Below are 25473 nucleotides of genomic sequence, written 5' to 3' on the forward strand. Positions count from 1 at the left end.
GAATTCTTTGAAAGAGATCTGGGGAAAAGAATAGAGGTAAAAAAAGATAGAGTTCATCACATGGTTAGAAAGCTTTCATCCTCCTTAGAAAATAAGAACAGTTATATTTTATAGAGTTTTTGTAGGACTAAATTTTGCACGCTTGGAAATAATCTTAAGTGTCTAAATAAGTTTATTCTAATTCACTTTACTACATATTCATTCACAGAATCAGCATGCTCTATATTTTAAATTATATCGAATGTATCTTTTTATTTTAATAATAGAAGAATCTACACTCATAAAAATTTTGAAAAGATATATTCAAAATTTAAATCATCCATAATCCTATCAAAGATTATCACATTATTTCTTTTTCTCTATGCATATATATGTGTACAATTTTACAGAATTTGAATTATATAATGTAAACACACATTTGTTTGTGTCTTCCAATTTCTAAATTACAGTAATCTTACAAAGAAAAAAAGACCTATAACAGAGTTTCTCAACCATTTTGGTGTTTGACTCCACTAACTCAAAAATTATGGAAGATCCCAAAGGTTACCTTAAAGGGTTATCTTAAAGAAATTTTTTAACTTTTATTTATTAACTATTTTAAAATAACAATAACAAACCAATTACCTGTTAACTTGATAAAATATTTTTATGAAAATAATTATATTTCCCAAAACAAAAATTTTAGTAAGAATATAACAACATTGTTTTTACATATTTGTAAACTTTTTAATGTCTAACTAAATAGAAGATAGGTGGATTATCCTACTTCTGCATTCACTCTGTTACATCGTACATGATGTAACCTCTAGAAAACCCCACCATGCACTTGTGAGAAGAGAGAATGAAAGTAGAAAGGGCAAATAATATCTTAGTACTATTATAAAAAATAGATTTGAATTCAGGATCCCAAAAAGATCTAAGGCACTCCAGATGTCCCCAAACCACACTTTGAGGACCATGACCTATAGATTGGATATGAGTAAGAAAATGTTAATGGCCTCTCTTTCAACGGTAGATTCTGCTTCATATACTCCAGAAGCTCCACATTAGTCATGACATTCCTAAAAGACCCTAGAATGCCAGCCTTGGCTTGGTCACATCACAGTCTTGGGGGACAATAATTTCCACATGGACCACTGTACTCTGGCCCAACAACCACAATGGTACATAAATGACCACAGTCTTGGCTAGGCAAAGGTTTGTAATTGGAAGTAACAAGAAAGGCCATGTATTATTTTTACAATAAAAAATAAAATATTTTCATGTTAAAAAAATAATTTTTAGCTAAAAATAAAAAATTAAATACCATTCTTAGAAAAAGTTGAGTCACAAATATCAGTAGTACCTAGCCAAATATTGCCTACTGAAGAGATCTTTCCAGGGAAGCTTCAAAATTCCAAACCATCAGTAAGGCCATCTCTAATGTGAGAAAAACGCAGAAAGTTGTAGCTAAGGAACTCCATGTATTCTAGGCCTTATGGCAATCAATCCCTATCCTGAACTATATGTGTCAGAATTACTTAGTCTTTTGCTACCTAACATCTGCATTCACAAATAATTACGTGATTATGATTTAGATTTTGAGGTAGATCTTTCTTTGGGGAGATACTAGAAGTGATTATAAATAGCCTGACCAGAAAGACAGAGTTTTCCTGTTTGTTATAAATTAATAAAGTAGTCTTATTTTAACATTTTTTTCTTAATATTACCATTGTGTCAAGAAGCTCTTAACTGGAGAGGCCAAGAAAAGTTTCTGATATTCAAACCCCTGTGAGAGCTTCAAAATTCCTGCCAGGCCACATCCCCTTCTAAAAGGTTCTTTAATTATGGCTCATATCTTTTCCCTTGCCTCCTTCAACACAACTGATTGGACTAGGGATGGATACTTTTTCCGGCCAACAGTCTATGAGGTGCCCTGATTCCAAAGCTCTGCCCAATGCAGACCTTTATGGAATGGTGACTTGTTGAATCAGTCAGATCCTCTGTCTTGGGAAATTTAGAAAAGAGGCAGTTAGTAACAGCTAGGTCATTCAAAGCAGCACAGGGAATAGCTGTGTCTCCCCAAGGGTGACTGCCACTAGAGGAGAAAGAAAGCTATAGTGCCGTCTAAGCTGTGAAGCTGCTGGCAGATACCAGAGCAACCACAGTGTATTAAATGACATCCTGCCTCCATGAGGTCGGAAAATGCATCTGTTCCTCTTTTGCTTTCATTAATTAAGAAGTATATTTTGTTCTTACAACTTATAACAGTGTAGGCCACATTACACTGTAAGCTCTGTAAGACAATGGAAAGACACTTTAGCCAGTTATCCTGTATGCTGTAATGAAAGGTACATAAGATTTAGAGTGGGCTTCAAAACCCAAAAGGCCTACCCAGGCAAGGCAGGTAACACATACAAGTGTGAGTGAAGCCAGCCAGGTATGAGAAAAATAAGGAGGATGCTTGTCCAACTAAAAGAAGCAGTTTCTCTCCAGCTTCGATCATAGTTATCGTTCAAAAGGACAGACACTGTTTGCCAGAACGTCCAAGTTTTAAATGAGATAATGCATGCCATGCATTTAATATATGCCCAGCACATTGCAAGAGCTCATTAATATTTATTATCATTTCATATCGTTTACAATTATTAGCAGTCACACCTCTATAGGAATCATCTGGAGAAATGAAACTACTTGGCAAATTTACATTTTCTAAATCAATACCGGGGGTGCCAAAAAAAAATGTACACAGGTGGACACTTTGGTCAACGTTGCTCAAGCAGTAGTTCGCCATAATCAGAAGTGACTGGATGATGATGGTAACCACTTTGAGCACCTCTTGCAATTGCAGAAGTCAAATGTGACTTATATTCATCTTTTGTTATCAGAATATATTGAGTATTACAATTTTAATACAGTTTTTTTTTCTTAAAATATGTATACAATTTTTGGCACACTCTATATATTTATTTATCTCACAAATGTCTTTAAGACATAGTTTTTAAAATACTTTTCAGTTTTAATTAGTCTCTTCTCTTAATTGAATCATGAAAACCCTAAAATTTAAGGTACGCTGACACTACTGGTTTCCTTTCTGTTAATGATCATTTCTTTGGTTTTCTGGGGAAAGGTAGTCTACCCATTTCTTGGTTTTTCTAGTCTATATTTTCCCTGGGTAATTATCCTCATAGACGCCTTCAGACATTGCCCCTTAGACAGAAATGTTGATTGAACATAATGTGATTTTTCTCCAAGTTGGTTTAGGCCTATAATCAGAGACTGCCAGTTCTGACCAGTTCTTCCAGAAAAAAATCAGTAAGTTTTCTTGCCTTTGAAGTATTGGTAAAAGTGATGAAGTTTAGCTAAGAAGTTAGCAGAGACAGTGTCTAAAAAAGCAGCATGGTGGGAAAAAAAAAGTATATACATGCAGAGCACTCACACCGTAAGTTACAAGTCCAGGCTTTAGGATGACAGAAACTGACTTTGTTTTAAAAAAAAAAAAATGTAGACGAGCCTATAATCAAATGATAATAATTGAGTCAATTGTCTGGGCTTCCTTCCATATTAACAACTACTATGAATTAATATTACAACTTCATATAGAATATATTCAAAGCACATCAAAGTCTCAAAGTAAATAATGCTGCATTGATATGATCTATTCAAATCCATTTTCCTACCTAGGGACAGTGTAATGTAGGGTAAACAGCATGTGAACAGTCAGACTGACCTAGATTCACATTCTGACATGCTTATTAGGCATGTATCTTTGGCAAGTTCCTTAACGTCTTGGAACCTGTGTTACTATCTCTAAAAATAGGACAGTAGGCTTACTTTATAAGCCTGAAATTTACATGAAAATTACATGAAATAACATAAAAAAGTGCCTCTCCATGATCTCATTTAACAGAAATTTAATAAATGCTTCCATCCCATTTTCCTCCAGCACAATGTGGGGATCAATCCAGTTTCACATATATCTCAGAAGACATAAAGAGAGACAACTTAGACATGATACTGAGGGTGAAGGATCTTGCCTGTTACACCTGGAGTAAGCACAGTTCTGCTTACTGCCCTTCTGTTCTGCCCTTTCATCTCAGGTAGCTCTGTCTGGAGTAGATAGATATTAGTTCACTTATTTGCTGAGTCATTTATTTAATAAATATTGAGCCTTATATATATGAACAAACACATGTACCACGTACTGGATTTACATTCCAGACTGTCACAGACTTAACCTTAAATAGCATTTCCTAAGGTATGTGCCACAGATCAGTTCCAATGGTTAACATACAAAGAAAACCAAATTTGGGGGAACATTTTCAAAGTTTCTAGAAAACTCTGGAGTTTTCTAGAACCAGTAATGTGCTTAGGGACATGTTTGTATTTAACCACAAGACCTATTTATTGAGGAGAATCTCCATACGTTTCTCAGCACAGACTTTGGGAAGAACAGAACTGTAAGAGTTCTCCCATCCAGCTGCTCTGGCAAGACTTTGGAGGACACAGAATGGAAAGCAGGCATTCTCCCCTGACACCACTGAGCTGCTGCTATTTCAGCCTTATGTGTTAGGCTACATGTCTAACAGTGGGAGAGCTATGGGCTTGGACCCAGACTAGATTGGAAATTTGATTCTACAATTTACCTGTGTGACCTTGAGCAAGTTGTGAATGCTCCTTGATGTTCATTTCCATGTCTAAACAATATGGATCATAATAACACTGGTCCCCTGGGGTTGTGAGGAATACATGTAATAATATAGGGAAAGTTCCAGGCATAGAGTACAAATGGAACTCAATAGATAGTCTTCCATGTCCCCCTTATTCTATGCTAGACTTTATTATACCCTGGAAAGCACACCGCAGCCAGTCAGCGATAAATACATCCTGCTGCTTTAAGAGCAAAGACATGTGCTTCATCATGTGTACTTCCTCTATTATTTTTGCTTACAGTTTTGTACTCTCTGCACTTCTGTGTTTCAGCAAGAAATGTTAAGACAAGATCTTCATTTTGACAGAATAAGATATTCTGGCTGCTTTCTGGGAGAAACCATTCTTACATTTGCAGGTTAATTAGTTTAGCGTCCTACATTTTACCACATCAACCAAACATTACCTTGCTCTATCAAAAATTCAGTAAAATCCTGCAAACTCTTCATCCCTGAGACTCTCACGGTCATGAAAAAATTTTTAAATGTTTTAATGATGTTTAACCCAACATTTCATACACCTTGTGAAAGGTAGTGTTTCAAAGTCACAATAAAATTTCTTACTGTACAATCATTACTGTAATTCATGTCTGCCTACAAATAGTTGAAATTTACTTGTCAGTGATAAAAAAAAGTTGAAAGAATCATATGAAACACAAATCTTCCTATACCTTATATCATATATATTAGAATTAACATATCATGTACAATATAATTTATATTACATATACTTGTGTATTATATAACCAATAATGCTCTATTCGTTGGGCTTATCAGAGAATGTGCTGTTCCAAACAAGTGAATTTTCATGGAAATGAAGTTTAAAGTTGGCCCACTCCCTACTCCACTCACCCCAACTTACTTAGAAAGGGGTTCTGGAAAGCAGAAAAGAAAATGAAGAAATGTGAAGACAGGATCAAGGTCCACATCACAAGTCGAGAGCAATGTGGACAACCTGACTAGAGATAAGGGCGACTGGGAGCCACATCCCCACCGAAGGCAGAAAAAGCCACCGCAGCCCTCTCCTCCTCCCCATCCTGTCTAGGTGCAGACGCAAGATTGTGAGGTATGGTCTTTCACAGCAGGGGCAGAGCTGCAGGTGGCAGGCTGGAGAGGTTTGGAGAAGTAGGCTTTGAAACTAGAGGTACTTGGATTAGAAAATTTTGTGGTTTTTTTAGTCTATAGTTATTGACCTAAAACTGAAAGCTTTGAAGGCATTTGATCTGAGGAGTCTTTGGAGCTTAGAGTGAGCTTTGGGGGCCTCTGTAGGACAATGGAATGTGTCAAGAACCTCGAAAAAAAGCAAGCAGGGAATTCATTGATGGGGCTTGTTCTAGGTTCCAATTTTAAAAGAAAGGGGAATAGAAAGAGCTTTGACACTTTCTTCTGGTTTGGTAAGCTGGATGTCCAAGGAAGGACGGGAAGTCAGAATTCCGGACTAGAGCTCTGTGCATCTACCAGAATACTGCTTGTGGTTGCCCTAGAAATTGATAAGGGTAAGGAATTCCAACACATTTCATTATTTTAGAGGCAAAACATCTATAATTTTACCTCTTTGTTTCCTTGACTTAAAGATAAAAACATAATCTAACCTGATTTTAACGGCAAATGACCATTACAAACACCAATTCCTATTTTAACAGGGGCTTTTAAGACAGTGAGAAGTAGATTCTTTATCAAGTATCCCCAGGCTGTCTGTTTTTTTGTTTTTGTTTTGTTTTGTCTATCGTTGTTGTTGGACTCAGCTATTATGTCTGGTGACTCTAAGTGTTTCTAAAATTAGGAAACTTGGTTTTACTTTTTGGAATATGGATATATTAATAGTAATAACTGCGAAAACAGTGAGGCAAATCAGTTTCTCTTCTTTTTTTGCACGTAAGTTAGCTAAATTCCCTATGTTTGGCATTATGATTATATCACACCCTATTAATTGAATACCTTCTTCACTAGTATCATTTAACCTCAGCCGATTTCCTTTTCTTTCACCATCATGTAATCAGCTTCTTTCTTTTTATAGGTCATTCCTTCAGTATAGAAGCGTCTTTCACCTTATAGTGTCTGTCTATATTCTTTATTCACTGCAATACTGGATTTAAAACTCATTTTCTACAAGAATGCTTCTATGAGTAAGCCTATCCCATTCTAGTAACCTCCTTATTTGACATCCCTTTAATATTTATGCTAAATCATTAATAATTTGCATGAATTATATACTTACAATGTACTAGACACTGTTTTAACAACCTTAGTGCACTATTTCATTTAATCTTATATAGAATCTTTTACATATGAGGAAACTGAGGCACAGAATGATGACGTAACAGCTAGAGAATCATGAATTTTTATCTCAACCAATCTGACCACAAAGCCCATATTCTTAGCAACTAAGCAATTTGTACATTATCTTCTTGTACATGATATTTCATAATAAAGCTCATGTCAGTTCATATATCAATGTCATTTGTGGTTTCTAAATTAGACTCAATATTTTTGAGAAAAAGAAGCTTGAGTGTCTCTCTTTACATCATTAAATTTAATATGATGGTCTGTTCATAGCAAACCTTTAATAATTGCTCTTCAACAAACTCAGCAGTTAAGTGACTAGCATAAAACATGTTTCCTGACTTGCTTTCCAATTATTTATACCAGAGGCTTCTCCTGGGCAAGGCAAAAACCAAATATCATCTCTACTGTAAAAATAACTAATATCAGCATGTAGGGTTAATGTGTGAAGAGCTGAAGTCATTCTGTATTGTATTCTGGTCAACTCTCTCATTCTTCTAAAAGTTCTTCTGAAGTGGGCTTAGAATGAGTATCAGCTGTCAGATGATAATAATCCTGAAGAAAAACAAATAAATCAGCATTTTAACATACAAAGCAAGTGGGTATTTTACATGGCAAGCTTTGTATCCATTATAGATATTTTTGCCATAAACTCCCTTGTTTCTGAAGGACCAATGCCAAATTTGTTTACTATCAGAACTTCCAGGTATGTGTCTTTGGAATCCACATGCAAAGAAAGGCACAAAGGACAAAAAATGAACTCAACCTGACTTCAATAAATATAAATGAAGTGTACTGTGTAAGAAATCGCTGTGAAATATAAAGCCTTTACATGGAAGGCATTTTAACTTATATATATTTTTAATGTCTGTCAAAAAAAGTTACATAAAATATGGAAAGACATTAATTTGCACATTATATAAAATGTTTTATAATATATGCTCAATTATATATAGAAAACACAAATTAATAAGATTATCAATTTCTCTGTGGCTAATAAGCTAAAACATGAAAATTTTGCAAAAGTGGAAATATAATTAGTAAATAAACATGTGAGGAAAATATTTAACCTTGATAATGAACGAAGAAATATAAACATTAATGGAGTACTGCATTACATCTATTAAATTGTGGGGGGGAAATTAATTAGATTAACAAATTCTGGCAGGGCTATGGTTGGTAAACTGGTATACATAAATTGTTGATAGCATACAAATTTGGATAATTCAGTAATACTTATTAAGAGTAACAAAAATAAGCATATTTTAGAGTAGGAATCATATACATGGTAAATTACACTAAGAAAATAAATCAAAATATAAAATTTTAAAAAATATTTATTAGTTAAAATATTTATGGTAAAAATTAGAAGTAATCAAAAGTCAAAAAATAGGCGTCTTGAGCATCAATTTGAGAAGCTACTCCCCAGACAATTTAAAATATTTATCCCTTGAACTATATCTTAATATTTATAAAGCATAAAGCTGAATACTAATTATACTTAAACTACATTGTAGCTATGTTAAACATGAATTCAGCATGAATAACTACTACAAGAGAAAAAAATGAAAACAGTTGGTGAGGTAGTAAAATCCTATCTAATTTGTCTTCTTCTGTATGTATATAATCATCACGGTTATGATTTTTTTTGTTATTTTTCTTGATTATGAAATTAATAGAAATCAATAGAAAATAGATCTTCAAATATTGTCTGCAGTTTTCAAAATAAATGACTATCCTATTAGCAGGCAAAAATAATTCAAATTTGACTCCTAAGTTGTAGGACTATATGATAATAATGTACCAATAGATTTCACAGAAATGTATTATCCATTTTTTTGTAAGAATTAAAAATCAGATATTTAAAAATTAGATATAAACATTAGCCCAAACCAGCACGACAATGGGTCTTACATAACCCTAGGTGAAAACAGTCAATGTGGGCCGCATGGTCTTTAGACATTGTCTCCAGCTCTGCTCCTTACTAACTCTACAGGGCACAGTACCCTTTCCAAAGCCCAGGTTTCACAGAAAGTAATGCGTGTTCATGAAGATGAAGATAAGGAATATAAAGCACAGCATCTGGCACGTGATAAGTGGTCAATAAAAATAAGCTATTAATATTATATTTTAGTGTAAGAAGCATGAAACGTTTATTATTCCGTTTATTATTAAAAATTGGTGTTCTTCTGGCACAACCATATTCTTTGCCCTTATTCCTAAGGCTTAATGCGTAACACTCCATCAGATTCTTTCCCTGGAACACTTAATACTTAGCAATTCACTCAATCACTAGCTATTATTGAGCATCCTGTCAAATCTCATTCTCTTTCAGGGATCATTCTCCTCGTACCTGACCCCAAAGGATTTCTCCAACATCAAAAGTTTTGTAGCATTCTTCTGTAGCAGAATTTTCCAACCTCACTACTATTGACATTTGTGGCTAGATCATTTTTCTTTGGGGGGGGCGCTATTCTGTGTATTATAGGGTGTTTAACAGCACCTCTGGCCTCTACTTCCTCCCTGTCACCTCCCATGGATAAACTATGACAACCAAAAATATCTCCCTATCTCCCAGAAGGCACATTTAGAAATATGCCTTCATACATTTCTAAATGTTCCCGGGGGTGGGGAGACAAAATCATCGCTGACTGATGGCTACTAGATTTATCAGAGTGATCACTTTATAAGTTATACAAATGTCTAATCACTATGTTGTATACCTGAAACTAACATAATATTGTATATTGTATACAATTAAATATTGTATATTGTAATTAAAAATAAAAATCCTTGACTGAGAATCACTGTTCTGTAGCTTTCTTATTTTGGCAGTTAATCCATGTGGGATACTAAATGTGCTTTTTAATTAAATTTTAATTGATTTATTATATGCTCCATTAACTGTTTTTGTGTATCTCTCTTCTTTGAGGAAATATCTGATAAATTTCCTACAAACAGTTGTATTGCGTTGTACTTCTTTGTATCTGCCAATGATTAATTTGTCCATGTCGTCAGCCATTGGGTGATTGGTGATTGATTTATTTGAGCACAGTACATAACAGGAAGGACTCTGGAGCCAGATGTCTGTGTCTAAATTCTGGTTCCACCACTTACTGTCACTTCATGCAATTTACTTCACCTCTCCATAGTTCAGTTGTATCATGTGTTAAATAGGTCTTTATAAAATTCTTGTGAGAATTTAAAAAATGAATATATGTAAAACACTGACATAATGCCTTTCCACTATACATACTATCCAGATATTACCTATTATAATGAGCATAGAATACCAAAGGATGCAACTTAGCAGAATGGGTGATTTCTGCCCCACAGGAATGTTTTATATGGTTGAAAGACATGAAAATCATATTCAAAAAGCTAGATGATCACACGCAAAATAAATGTGAAAGATCTATAACAAACAAGCTGTCACAATGTAGTGTATGAATGATTGCCAAATGAATGACAAATATTTGGATTTCAGAAAGGAAAAGTCACAGAGGAATGGAATGATGAGGTAAAAGGTCACAGAAAAGGTAAAATTTGAGTAAAATGTGAAAAAAAAGTTGTAAAGAGGTGAGAAAAGTGTTTAGACATAGAGAAAAGTTCAACCAAAACCCCAGGAAGAAAAAAACCATGACACATTGTGGGAAGAGTGAGTAAATAAGTCCGGCTGCAGTAGAAAGTTGAAAAGGATATGTCAAAACAAAACAAAACTCAAAGTCCATGCACGGTTTATCATGTGGGATTGATATACCCATAAGCAATCAAAATCATTCCTATACATTTTAGTTAGTTGCTTTAGTTGCTATTGGTGGCTGGAATAGCTACGACCAAGGCCCACAATCCAATATGAAGCAGATTTTCAGCATACATGTTTATTTCAACAAGAATAATAATAATAACTCATGACCATCGAACATTTTCTTCATACCAGATAGTGTGCTGAGGACTTTATATTTATTATTATATTTAAATTAAATTAAATGAATTCTGTCTTATGGTAGACACTTCACAGATGAAATTACTATATGAAAATACTATATATATATATATATATATATATATATATATATATATATATATATTAGAGTTGAGCAGCTCACCCTATGTCACATGATCAATGTCACAGAGGGGATTTCAACAGCTGTGCTCTCAGCTACTATACTAACATCTTCCACAGGATCTTCATTCTTTAGATTTTTCTTTATAACTTTTTCTGTAACATATGTCCCCACATGTGTCTCAGAGCTTCTGTTATTCTGAGTTTTTTCTTTTCTGCTGTACTCTGGACGTAGCGTTTTTTTTAATTGGTGCTCTCGTTGTTCTTTATACAGGCACAGTTTCAAGCAACATAACAGTTTCCATAAGCTGTAGTAACTTCCTTAACACCTATAATCACTATCAGAAGTATATTCGTATACTCATACTAATTTCCAAATTTTTTATAATTAAAATACTTTTCATAAGATGTAACAGGATTATATTTACTAACTTTCCAACATAAGCCAAAAATAAAAACTGTTTACTAGATGCAAAATGAAGCTAACTTTAACTGATTACAACAATCATTATTACATCAATGCACTGCATCTCACATAAAGCAGGAGATAAGATTGGAAAGATGAATTGAAATCTTAATTTGACTGTTTAGTTACAGAGGGTGAATTTTACATTAGAGCCTTATGGATCTTTAAAAAAAATTTTGAGTAGGACCGTGAAATGCTAAAACCAATATTTTATGAAGGTAAATTTGGTGTGAGAATGCAGGAAATTAGAGGAGAAAGAAAAATGAACAGGTAAACAGCTGGAAGATGATAATCTAAGACTGAGTCTAAAGGACATTTTAAAAAGATGGAAGCGATAGATATTTGGCTTAAGACCAAGACAGAACATATGAATCTACCAAAACAACATTATTAGGATGTCATTATTATGCTCCTAAACCATAAAAGACACACACACACACCATTTCCCTGTTTAACAGTCAGTTAGGAAGCTTAATCGCATGGATTTAGCATCAATTTCCACATAAAAGAAGTGCTTTCCATCAGGTCTCTGTTCTGCCCTCGTTGGAGCTCATAGATCTAACTGCCATTACTCCTCCTCTTATAACACACGCACACACACACACATTCACAAACACACACAGTATATTTGTGGTTCCATGTTTCATATGAGTTCGCCCACAAACAAAGACAATTACCCCATTTATTGAGCATCCACTGTGAACAGCTGCTGCATCTTCATCATCTCACCAAATCTTCAAAAAAAAAAAGCCTGTGTACTATATGCTTATCCTTATATTACAGAATAAGAAACTGAAGCTTAGAGAGATTAAGGGACTTAATCAAGCACCAGAGCTGAAATACAGAGAGATAGAGAAGGAGAGGGAGAAAGAGAGAAGCCCAAAATAATGCTTTTTATTTCAATAACATTTTGCTGTTTACAAAACATATTCATATTCCTCATTTCTCTGCATCCTAAAAATAATTCTGTTATCAATGGGAAATAGAGTTTTTCAGGGACAACTTCTTGGATAACATTATTCGAAACTGTTAGGTCTACACTTAGGTATGAAGACATCTTTCTTCCATAATACCATCTTCCTCCATGTTCCCTGTAATTAGCAAGATCCCCACTTCCCTAAAGAGTGTACTGACTCATCCCTTCTTAAGAAACTAATCTTAAATGCTTATCCCTCCCAGGTCTGAAATCATACCTTTGGAAAGACAAGGAGGGGCAGAGAAATAACAAAAGCAGCTAAAGTTCAATCCACATCCAAGACATTCTTATCTGTTGGTGGAGAAAAACTCAATCCATGTTGATGCTAGCAATACAAATACAAGTTACTAACCTGGCTTCATACTAAATGCCTAAAAATGGGTCTATCTAAACAGTGAATTGAGAATTGTGCTCATTGCCTTGATTGGTTCATGGAGACTGTTCTGATTTATGCCCCTCTCCCCGCAAAGAACATACACCAAAGGTTCACCTGAGGTGATTTTTTTCCCAGGGTCCAATTGAAATTTCTTACAAAAGTTTGGTTATCTCTAGTCTAATATCTTCAGGAAAATATCTAGGAAATATCTAAGATACAAAAATAGGAAATTCTGAGGGGAAAAAATATAACATTATCTATCCAATATTTTCATCCTCTCTTTCAAGTTCAGAAAGTTATTTTAGTGTTTCCTTCTAGACTGTGTGAGTGTTGGCAGAAGGGAATGGAGTTACTTTTACCACAACAAACATGAAGGTGGAAATTGTTAGAATGTTAGCATTAGGTTACTAGATTTAGCTACAGATAAAAACCTACACAAAACACATAATGGTTTATTTAGCATCTATTTTATATATATTTCCCCCAGCTCACCAAAATAATTGTCTTCAAAGCTTATATCCATTATTCCTTTACTGTCTTCCCTGCAATCGAGTTCTCTAAATAAATACAAGGGTTGAGTTACAATTAAAACTAATGACACTCCACTGTGCCAACGTTCCTACATGCAGTAGAAGGGTGTGGGCTAATTACAGGAGCAGAGCTTGGGGTTTTTTTCCCCCCATTTGCTTCACTTTGATTGGTGGATTGGCACTTTAAATAAAGATTTCAGTTCTTCCCTGAATGAGAGATACACAGCGAGTCCCAGGCACACACAATCCAGAAAAAAAAATTAATCTTCTTTTCTTAGAACTATCTTGGTTGGCATCACCAGGCCCTGAGAGCACAGTGCAGGCCAGCATTGAAGGTAAAATGTGATTTTATGATTTCCATCTGATTCCTGTAAGTTCTTTTTTCCTATCTCCATGAAGCTTTTTAAAGAGGACTTATCATCATTTGTCACCAGAAGCTGACTAGTTGATTATTGTAAACCATTAGCATGTTGCAGAGAAGACATGCCTAATCCCCTTCCATTACAGACAAAGACTTACCTACGGACTTTTTTTTTAACTGTTTGTGATTGTTAGTGACCGTGCCTAATTTATAAAGTATTAGAAGATGAGCAAATCTCTTGGTTAGACAGATTTCCATTCATGTAAGATTAAAGAGCCTTCTGAACTTCTAAAATAATTTTAAAGAGACAATTCATTTTAGAAAAGGGATAACTCAATTTAGAGACATATTTTCCACTAACACCGTAGGAAATTTAAATATTAAGGTTATTCTTATTTTAAAAATGTAAGTTTGGGCATGGTAATCTGGGTAACCAAAACATGGAATGATATACCCTATATATCTGCAAATAAAGGTTTGTTATGAAATGTCTTTATTACATTTCAAATGCATTTCAAAACTTGCTCTGGAAGGAAGCAAAGCATGAACTCCTGTGAATGATACTGAATAGACCAAAATTTCACATAACGGAAGGGATTTTTCAAATTCATCATTCATTTTATAAAATGAAGCACAGCAGTTAAAGAATATGCAGGAAGGATGTTCCTACATGTTCATTTAGATTGGAGTTCCATAAAAAAAAGTACTTGAAATATTTTAATTGCTATTAATTCTTTCCTAAAACTAATACAGATCAGTTGTTCAGCAACATTTAGTTTTTTGTTTTGAACCTGGTTGGGAAGAACAGACACTTGACTTATTTGAAATATTGCCTTTTAACCATTCTGAAGTAAAAAACAATCGGACTTAACTTTCCAACCTAACTCTGTTTCAGATCCCAGTTTTCAAAATGAAAGACCTGATACTGATCTTGTGCCTCCTGGAACTGAGTTCTGCAGTGCCGGTAAGTCAGAGTTTTCTAGAGTGTCCTAGAAGAGACATTGTCAGGAACCACACAACACTAAAAGACGTGGGCTGAGAATCCATGTCTGCACTCGTTTGAATTAATCCAGTGGTACATTTCCTACTGAGCCAAAAGTCGTAGTTGCCCAGACATCAGTCTTAGAATCCAACAGCAGTAAGTCAAACATAATTTTTCTATTCCAAAAGATAATTAAAATATGCCAAAGACAATTTCTATGCCTTATTCCACTCATTAAAAGATGAGAGACATATGTGGTCTCCACAATGCCAAGGCATGATTTTATTATCAACTACTTGCTACCACTGTGAAATTGAAATGCAAAGAGAAAATTCTCCAAATATGTAAAGAACACTTTCTTCATTTTAAAAGAAAAATATTAGTCAAATTACTATGGCTATAAAACTGAGCTAAGTAATTCCATTTGAAGCTTGTAATTAAGCAACAAATTTGCCTTAAAGGGAAGATATTATGTGACTGAGTGTTGAAGTTTCTTTCATCAAAACATTTCCATGGCAATGTGTCAGTCCTACACATGGTCCACTCTATCATATATTGAAGTGATCCCATACGAATACAGTGTCCTTTGAGCACTGCAGTACTCCAGCCAATAGTGTGTGATTCTGTTTTCATGAGGCCTTTATACAGCTGCTATATGCATTTGGAAAATATTGACTGAGTACCTGCCATGTACCCAGCAGTGTGTTGGGCAATGGAGACCCAAAGGTAATTACCAAATGGTCTCTTGTCTTGAGACCTCAAATCCCGTGGTCTCAAATATCTTTAAAGTATTTCAATTCCTTGAGAAAAAAAGTTAGCTACTTAGGATTCTTAAAGTTAAATGTTTTGGAGAAAAGTAATGAAAACTGATTCCAAGGATGAAAACCGTAATTCTACAAATAAAAGGCGTTTCTGTTCCAATACTCAACATGAATTTTAAGTGAAAGAAAAGCCGAAGCTGCCACCCTAGCCTACTTTTGTATGATACTAACATTGGAGTCAGCCTCAGTCATCCATCATCAGTAGAATAGCTTGACAGTTTTGGAACCCATGCTGGTCTACACTTGTGCCAGTCAGGTCTACTCTGAGGAACAGGGCAACTGCTTAGGATGGCCAGCTGACTGCCTGCCAAGTCAGATGTTCTTCTTCTTTTACTTAGGTATGGTAAATGTATCCCCTGTTTCTCTACATTCATGTAATATTGTTTAATTCATGACTTGGAGCAGATGGAAAGCAAAGTATACTTTGTCCTATAGTTGAATCTGTTCAAGATACCTTATTCGTATACTGGCCAATGGGAGGAAAGAAGGCTCCACTCTCACCCACCACACATACACATATACACACACACACACACACACACACACCACTTTTCCTGTCCACAGGTAACCTTTTTCTCTACTTGGAATATTTATTCACATTTGTAACTCCTTGTCCTCTATTTCCAAAACTGAATTATTTGGAGAAATTCACACCATGACTCAGAGGATGAGATTTTACCTATATAAAAAAAGTAGGAGGTGGAGGGTAGATAACACATGCTCAGGGAAATATTTGTGATCTTCTTACTCATAAAGGAAAAATACTCCAACTACATTTAGTGGAGACTCCATAAATATTTGTGGTGTAATGAAGGAAGGAAGGCATTAAAACCCCTCGACTCTAGATAGCAAAATATTCAAAAAACTAGAGATCCTTAAATCCAATTTACTCCATCCCTGCTCTTCCATTCTCTATTTTTTCCACTGATATTTGTGTATATTAATAAGGATTGGTTTAAAAAGGAAAATAACTTACATTTTAGAAACCTAGCTGTAAATATAGCTATATTTTAACTTTTAAACACACATATAAAGTACAATAGTACTTAGAGCTAGAATGGTTTTTAAGAAAACACTTTTGACATGATCCCAAAAAATATCAACACAGATCAACAGGTTTATACATAAAAGAATCTTGCACTAAAGATGATGGAGGATTTGTTGAAGCCTATGAATAAGAGGCAAGTTAGGTTTTGCACGTGATTTTGCTGAATGCCATGATCCCATGCCACATTCCATAAACCAGAAGCATGTAGGTTTGTCAAACACACAAGAAAATTTGCTTTTCTATGTGATAATATTTCAAAACATAAAGTACTCTTCGTTTTCTATTTTGTGCTTTATTTTACTTCTCATTTGTTTTCAATGTAATTTTCAAACTAAATCAAAATTTACTTTTAAAGCAACATAGTATTAAGATATAGACAAAGGGTAGATGATTTGTATGGGAGCAAAGTTATTAAATAGTATGCTAATTCCCCAAATAATTCAAATTCTTCATTCTGCCCAAAAGTTCAAGTCATCTGGAAAATAAATCAAATGGGGACCTCTTAGCTGTACTTTATATCCAGTGAGTAAGGAATTTCTCACCAACTAAAACTCAAAATTATTCTTGTTTCCATTTAGATGTTTCCTCAGCAACCTGGAACACCAGGCATGGCTAGTTTGAGCCTGGAGGTATGTATTTTCAGAGCATTTGCATTTAATTTTTACATTTGTATGTTCCTGATAGGGGAGCAACATGATGGGCTGTTTCTCAGCTTGCGTAGTCAGAAGTCAGTGGCTGTCTTCCTGCGCAGTTCTAGTCTCAGCCTGTAGAATGTCTTCTGTATGTGAATCAAAGCAATACTAATATTTAATATGTAATGATATATACGTTAGCATAACTACTGTATTAATATAATTACTATATTAATTAAAGGACATTGTCCTTGTAAATGTAATTGGTTTATATTTAGTTCTTCTCCTTATAGTATCTTATATGATAAAGATCCCAGGAAGAAAATTAGCCTTACAAAATTTAGTTTAAGAACTCCTGCAAATAGCATTAATTATACTATGGTACCTGCTGCTTCACCTGTGTTAGTCTCATTGCACTTCTCATAACTAATATATATTCTGTTTAGAAAACTCCCAGCAAAATACAAATGTTCGACCATATTAATAGAAAATATTGACACTTACGAATAGAAAAATATTTATGAAATTACAATTTTTTTCACAAGACCTTGCAAAATTTATTTGTATCATGACAATCCGAGGGCACTCAATACCTGCATTGGCTAGACACTTATTTCACATGGAAGCTAATTTCACTGAGTTATTTTTTTCTCACTTTCTAGCTTCATTCAAAGCACTCTAAACCTCTTCCCATTAAATTAAGATTGACTTTCTGTTGAATTGGCAGTATTTTTGACAATCTATCCAGATACAATTTCCCCCAATGTCTTAAATTTCTTATTTTGAAGACTTTTTTGTTTGCGAAGGAGGTACAGATTGTCTTATTTTGTTTTGTTAGCCTGCTTTTTCAAATTCCTCTTCCGGTTGAATTTTAAAAGGCAAAGTAAGGTAAAGGAGGAAAAAGGAGCCAATGAAGCAATGTCCTTGGGATTATATTTATGTTTCAGTTGAATGAGCTGTTTTCCCATGTTTCAATGGGACCTCAATTAAATTATGTTAATTAAGTTAATTAATAACCTCTTTTAATTAATCATAAAAAGCAAGCTCACTATTTTAAGAGCAATAATACCAACAGTGGCAGAATCACATTTAACATTTCCACATTTCAGTGGAGATTTATGTCTACCTCTATTTTATTCAAATTGACCCACCCCAAACTTTGTGCTAATGATGTCATATGTTGAGAAATCAGTTGTGTCATCTAAAAAAAAAAAAAAATGTGTTAAACACTAACCCACTTTTATTTTTTCTTTACAGACCATGAGGCAGTTGGGCACCTTGCAGGGATTAAACATGCTTTCTCAGGTAACCTTATTTTCAAATATTTCTTACTGCAAATATTAATGGTGGTGGTGGGAGTGATATTGGCAGTAGCATTGTCATTTATAAAATATGTTTGTGAACAGACATATTAAATATTAGAAGAACAAATTAGTATATGGGATAACCTAAAACGAAATAAAATACTAGGATGGGATAGCAAGGGCAAATAAAAACAATGCTTTCAATCTTTTTTTGCATTATCAGTTTGATTATACATCCCAAAATATGAGTACTTAAAAGGCTAAATCTCGAAAAATTTATGGGAATATTGCAATCTGGCTTAGGACAGAAGATTATTCATATTAATTAACCAATATCACTCTTACTTTTGCTATCTCTACATTTTCTGTAGATTTTTAAAGAAAATTACAAACATGTTTAAGCCAATATTGAAATATAAGTCTCTCTCACTCTCTCACTCTCTCACTCTCTCTCTCTCTCTTTAGTATTCAAGATTTGGCTTTGGAAAATCATTTAATTCTTTGTGGATGCATGGTCTCCTCCCACCACGTTCCTCTTTCCCATGGATGAGACCAAGGGAACATGAAACTCAACAGGTAAGTTAATTATATCAGTGCGTTTGGAATGTCAAGCTTTAAAATCTTCTCCTATTTACCTCCTCTAAGTTGTCATATGCTAACCACAGACAGGTAAGAGTAATAAACAAAAAGTTATCTAAATACCAAAGTAATCAAAACTTAAAACTGCTATGTTTTTAATACTCTGGAAAATTTAAAATAAAATGGTCCAAATTTTCAACCCATTTGAATTTTATTTCAAATCGGAAGATACAGCCTCCAAAAGAAGAGACCTACATTAAGATATCAGCAATAACAATAGCTAAACTATCCTTAAAATGGAAATAAGCTAAATCCTGGGCAATTCTCACTTAATCAAGAATTTCCCGAGTAATTATTCAAAGGCAAATTTAAAATGATGCCAAAGCGGTGGTTCAAACATCATGAACCCTACAGCAATCAATTATTAGGTGCCTAGTAAATACATAAACCAAACTGTAGATTGGGAGTGAAAGTGAAGACATTTAAGAATGGCTCCAAGGCTCATGAAATTTCAGATCTGGTTGGGAAATAAGACAAGACAACATATCACAAGGGGCTAAATTGTGAAGTATTAGTAACGAATAAGGATTAAGTGATGAAAGCCGTCAGAGTTTGGAGATGGGCCATTGTTGAAGATGAGAAGCAGAGCCAGACTGTTATGAGGTTTCCAGGCCACTTTGAGGAACTTGCAATCAATTTAAAAACAACAGGGAGCCATTCACCACAGACAATTTCAAAGAGCAACAAAACATGGTTGCTTTGACAGGAACTTTTCATTCCAGATGGCCCTCTCCAACAGACAGCATTGCCCACCAGGTCACATTTAGTGGGACAGTAAATTATGTTAATGGTGACTGTTTATCCATTTGATTGTTTTCAAAATGGACTGCATGGTGCAGAAATTTGATTAGTATTTTATTTAATTACCTTTCTCCTTTCATTAACTAAAAAAAAAAAAAAAAAAAAAAAGTATTAAGTAGCTATCATGTGCCAGGCACTTCCTAAGAGCTATGTTAAGTCCTGGGGCTATAAAGGTAACTAAGATGTATTCTCTCAGTTGACTGGCGGGACAAAGATTTATAACAAATAATTGTAACCCAGACAGAAAGTGGTATAATAGAAATACAGAGTGGCAACTAGAAGAACCCAGAGGTTGAAATGACTCATGGTATCAGAAAGTTCACGTAGCTTCCCACCTTCATGAGCAGACCACAGTCTCCCAAGTAGAAAGCTCTCCAAGCTCTTTTGCTTTAGAAGTTCTGGACGCCACAGTTCACTGAGTCATCACCTGACACTTCTTTCAAATTTCTCTGCAGTATGAATATTCTTTGCCTGTACATCCCCCACCTCTCCCATCGCAGCCATCTCTGCAGCCTCAACATCCAGGACAGAAACATTTCCTCCAGCCCACCATTGTAACCGCCATCCAGGACACAGCCCAGAAAGGAGGACCTCAGCCTCCGGTTTATCAGGGACAGCCGCCCTTGCAGCAAGCAGAGGGGCCAGTGATTCAACAGCAGGTGGCACCATCAGATAAGCCACCAAAGGAGGAGGTAATTCCTTTTTCTGAAGTCAGACCAGGATCACCCACTAACTTAATGAAAGAAACCTGATGTGCAGAATACAGAGTTTTCAAGCATACTGCACAAAAATACAAATACTTTTTTATCTAAGAGTAGAACCTAAATATACATTCCTGTCCTTTGCCATCTGAGATGGAGGAGCATGTACTCTCAAAGATCCTGTGCCTATAAAACTTGATTTCTCGGCTGCAAAAGATGAAAGCTTTCAGAGGAAACAGGGAAAGATCAGAGAAGTCCAGTATTTCTATCACCAGGATCCTTTTCAGTATCGGGAAGGACTGAGAAGAGTGATTGATTCCTCAGCATTGCAAGTAGTATTTTGCATTATTATTTCTCTATCTGATACCGTGTTTCCCTGAAAATAAGACCTAACCAGAAAATAAGCCCTCACATGATTTTTCAGGATGACATCCCCTGAACATAAGTCCTAATGCATCTTTTGGAGCAAAAATTAATATAAAACCCAGTCTTATTTTGGGGGAAACACGGTAGTGGAGAAGGCAACCATGCCAAAGAATCTTGTAATAATGTAAAGAGCGGAGAATAGAAAAGGAAGGTACCAGGTAACTAGTATGCTGCAGTCATTTAACATTCCCTCATGTCATCCTAACTTACACTCCTCTAAAAGTAGATATTAATTGTCCTTTTTAAAAAGGAGAAGACAGACTTTGAGAGGTTATAAAACTTTCCCAGTATTATACAAATATTCAGTGGCAGGGTTAGAATTCAAACCAACCTGGAATGCTCTGATTCCAAAACTCTTACTTTCTACTCTACAAGACATAGTGAATCCACGATAGACATGCTCCGTCTCCCTGCTCGTGCACTTGAGTCGTGTCACTAAAAGGCGACGGTAATCTTTTAGTTCGTATTCCCCAAGACTAATGAAAGTGAAAATCGGGAAACTCATTTGAGATTGTTTTATCATATGTGTAAATAAGTGTTTGGTTCACTTTGTCCATTTTCATAGTTTAGTAATTTTAATATTTATCTGTGATTCAGCTACCAGGAATGGATTTTGCTGGTCCACAAGTTCCATCAGTAAGTACAGATCTCAATGAGACTTTCTTGGGAAAAATATCTTTATGCTTCAAGAAAGAAGAGTAAAAATTTTTAATTGCCCATTTTTATAAATATGAAGTATAATGAGTTCCTTCGTTTACTTAAATGTTCAGTACTTCTTTGTCATACAAATCTATCTGAAAATGTGTTTCATATAACTTTTAGAAGTGGCTGTAATGGGAGATTTACCTGTGTTGTAGCAAATAAGAATTACTTATTCTGTTTTTTACCACTTAAAGATCTTCTCAATAGCCCGTTTGATATCTCGGGGACCAATGCCACAAAATAAACCATCTCCAGTAAGTTTTTTTTAAATACCACCTTTCTCTTTGTAATTTGCTTAAAAGATTTTCCCTTAGAAAATACATCTTATGGTGATTATTGTATTTATATTTAGCTTTATCCAGGAATGTTTTACATGTCCTACGGAGCAAATCAATTGGTAAGTCTGTCTCATAAAAAGTATAATTTTTTAATTAAATGTTATCTTAAGAGCTAAAATTATAAGACCTAGGCCTTACATATTAAATTCCATATTCTCTGAATGCCTAAGCTAGCTACTAAAATGGCAAAGAGGCACACTTCCTTTTTGGATAATTCTGGACACACACACACAAAAGGCATTAAAGACAAGTAAATTTTCTATCTGAATTATACAAATTAGCTATATTTATTCAATAATGGCTCATCTCTCCACTTTATTCTACCTCTGGAGACAGCATTAGTATTAGGGGTTAAAGAGAAATCAAATGACTTTTAACTTTCTCTTGATTGGCTACAACAGGAGTCAGCTTGTTCATAATATGATGCAGTGTTTCTTTTTGAACAGAATGCTCCTGCCAGACTTGGCATCATGAGCTCAGAAGAAATGGCGGTGAGTAATATCTTAAAACTTTTCTTAAAATTGTAGCCAAGGGATAACAGTCACTGATGACTGGCTGCAAGAGACATCGGTCTTGAATGTCTCCAAATATACAACACAGGACTCCAAAACCAAAAGCTTGACTCTGAAGCAGCGTGCAAAGATTTCAGCACATTTCCCATAAAGCCATTTCTGAGTGATGACCATTTTTGTGCATGGGATTTTGCCCCATTCTTGAATATGAGGAGAGGAGAAATCTCTCTTGAAAAGTCAGTGAATGGCAAACACTTCAAACCAAAAAAAGATATATATGGTTCATATTAAGGTCCTCTTCCTTCTCGGACCATTTAACCCCTCAAAACAAATTCGACAGTATCAAAAATCATTTAGACCTCAAAATTGAGAGATCAAAAAGAAAGAGAAAATTAACCAAATGTAAAATTTATTATTATAAAATTCAAAGTATGTTAATAAGTTAATTCAAGTATATTCTTATTTTGTTATCATATTACAATTTTAAAATGTGAGGTCGATAGACGCAGCACAATTTGACTTTCTCTCTTAGAAATTTCTACATTACATTTGTTAGAGCATGCTGAATTAACAAATCATTATCAAGTACAAATACTGTCAACTTAATAAATACACACACATGCTATTACTGAAAGAAAAATTTCATCTTAATACTGAATGCCTTCTGTGAGCTAGACACATAGAAAGATATGATAGAGACAAAATAAATGTTTCCTGTTTCAAGGAGTTTAATCAATGGAAAAGATCAATATGAGAGCCGATATTGTCAAAATCATGTAATAAGACTATCAGAGCTATGATAGGGAAAAGGAGAGGGACAGTTAGCCCAGCCCAGGGTTCCAAGTGCCACCCCTGGAAGAGATGATGTGAAAAGCTGAGAGTAGGGAGCCCAGAGAAAGTAAGAGAAGAATATTATATCTATATAACACCACCACTACTGGTTGAAAATTCAAGTAAGTGCTGATCATCATCTTATAATATTAATTTATTTATGTTCTGCTTTAGTTTCAAAAGCTTTTGCTGTAGCTTATGAAAAACACACAATAAATGTAACCAAAAAGTTGAGTATAGAACATAAAATGAATCAAAACTCTGAGGAAATGAGAATACAGAGATGATAGTTACAAAGCCCTGCAGAATTGTTGTAAATAGCCCAAGATTTTGAGATCAAAATTAAGGGCAGTAAAGGAAAAAAAGGAAATATGACCAGTTCAAGAATTCTAACTATCCACAGAAAAAAAATACTTCTGTTCCTCCAGAGAAATCAAGCTTCTTTTTCTTATACATGTGAAAGGAAGGAAGGAAGGAAGGGAGGGAGGGAGGGAGGGAGGGAGGGAGGGAGGGAGGAAGGAAGGAAGGAAGGAAGGAAGGAAAGAAGGGAGGAGGGAAGAAGGAAGGGAAGGAGAGAGGGAGGAGGAAAAAGAAAAAAGATCTTACATAAGCCTTAATTCATTTGGAAGATACTGAGAAATGTTATTGACAAGATCCTCCAAAACTTCCCTCAACAAACTGAGGAACAGATCGGTTTTTGTTTGTTTGTTTTATGATGGTATTGCCCACTTCAGCTGCTTATTGTTTTCTTAAAATTAAATTAAAATTACCTTTTGCCTGTAGAGTCAGTTCTGTGCTGCCTGGCCTCTCTCCTTCCCACCCTTTCCACCAGGCATAGCAAAGCATCTCCATCTCCCTTTCATAGCAGTGGGCTCCCCCAACCCAGAAAAGCATAGAATCCTCTCCCTTATATTTCAAAGCAAGTTTGGTGAGAAATGTGCTTACACAAAACTGTCAGTCAATTCCCTGTTCCCTGTGTTTTTTTCTGGTTTCTTGGTGTATCTCACCAGGTGGAATTGCATGGTATAGGAATAGCATATGATAATGGTGTCTTTGGTGAATGGTTTTTTTCCAGGGAGGCAGAGGAGGCCCCATGGCCTATGGAGCCATGTTCCCAGGATTTGGAGGCATGCGACCCAGCCTTGGAGGGATGCCCCACCATCCGGGCATGGGCGGGGACTTTACTCTGGAATTTGACTCCCCAGTCGCTGGAACCAAAGGTCCTGAGAAGGGAGAAGGAGGTGCGCAAGGCTCCCCCATGCCAGAGGCCAACCTAGCCAATCCAGAAAACCCAGCTCTGCTTCCAGAGGTAGCGCCTGCTTCCCTCGGAGGGCTTCTTGCTCTCCCTAAGGGCAGTGTTTTGGGCCTGGCAAGGGGCCCTGCAGGACAGAGCAGGGGACCCCCCAGGGTCACCCCAGCAGCCATTGACCCACTGATGACCCCTGGATTAGCTGATGCTTATGAGACCTATGGTGCTGATATAACGACACCCCTGGGAGAAACGACTGTGGATACCACAGTGACCCCAGACACTCAGCAAACATTGATGCCAGGAAACAAGGCCCAGCAGCCCCAGATTATGCATGATGTGTGGCATTTCCAAGAGCCCTGAGAGCCTGAGATATCAGCTATTTTCTGTATGCACAAGCTCTCCAGCATTGTCCCCATAGTATATCTTTTGGCTAAAACACCTATTACTCTTCTGCAGCAAAGGCATTAAAAGTGTGAAGCATATATTAATAAATACAAGTGGCTAGAAATAGTATAGGTTCCCTTCTTGCTTTCGTTCTCTTATTGAAATAAAATGTGTCGACTATCTCTGTGATTTAGAAATACTGTTAATCTCTGCATTTGAAAATCACTGTTTCTTAGCTGTCTTAGGCACTACAAAATTTCTCTTAACTAGTGTGACACTGTTATATCTAGGAAATGTGACACTGCTTTGGAAATTTTTCTCTAAGCAAAGGCACATAATCCCAGAATTATATGC

General features: G+C 35.4%; 1 protein-coding gene across 1 annotated transcript; it reads left to right on the plus strand.

The window, feature by feature from the left end:
* The first annotated feature begins 1878 nt into the window (after positions 1-1878).
* On the plus strand, positions 1879-25095 carry AMBN (ameloblastin). The gene is made up of 11 exons (XM_033105752.1): positions 1879-1956; positions 14642-14710; positions 17176-17226; positions 18487-18534; positions 18999-19109; positions 20429-20665; positions 21698-21736; positions 21997-22056; positions 22155-22199; positions 22587-22631; positions 24559-25095. Exons 1-11 carry the CDS (start codon positions 1879-1881, stop codon positions 25093-25095), a joined length of 1320 nt encoding a protein of 439 aa, XP_032961643.1.
* The last annotated feature ends 378 nt before the right edge of the window (positions 25096-25473 follow it).

Source organism: Rhinolophus ferrumequinum, chromosome 5, assembly GCF_004115265.2.
Source record: "Rhinolophus ferrumequinum isolate MPI-CBG mRhiFer1 chromosome 5, mRhiFer1_v1.p, whole genome shotgun sequence".
Taxonomy (NCBI): domain Eukaryota; kingdom Metazoa; phylum Chordata; class Mammalia; order Chiroptera; family Rhinolophidae; genus Rhinolophus; species Rhinolophus ferrumequinum.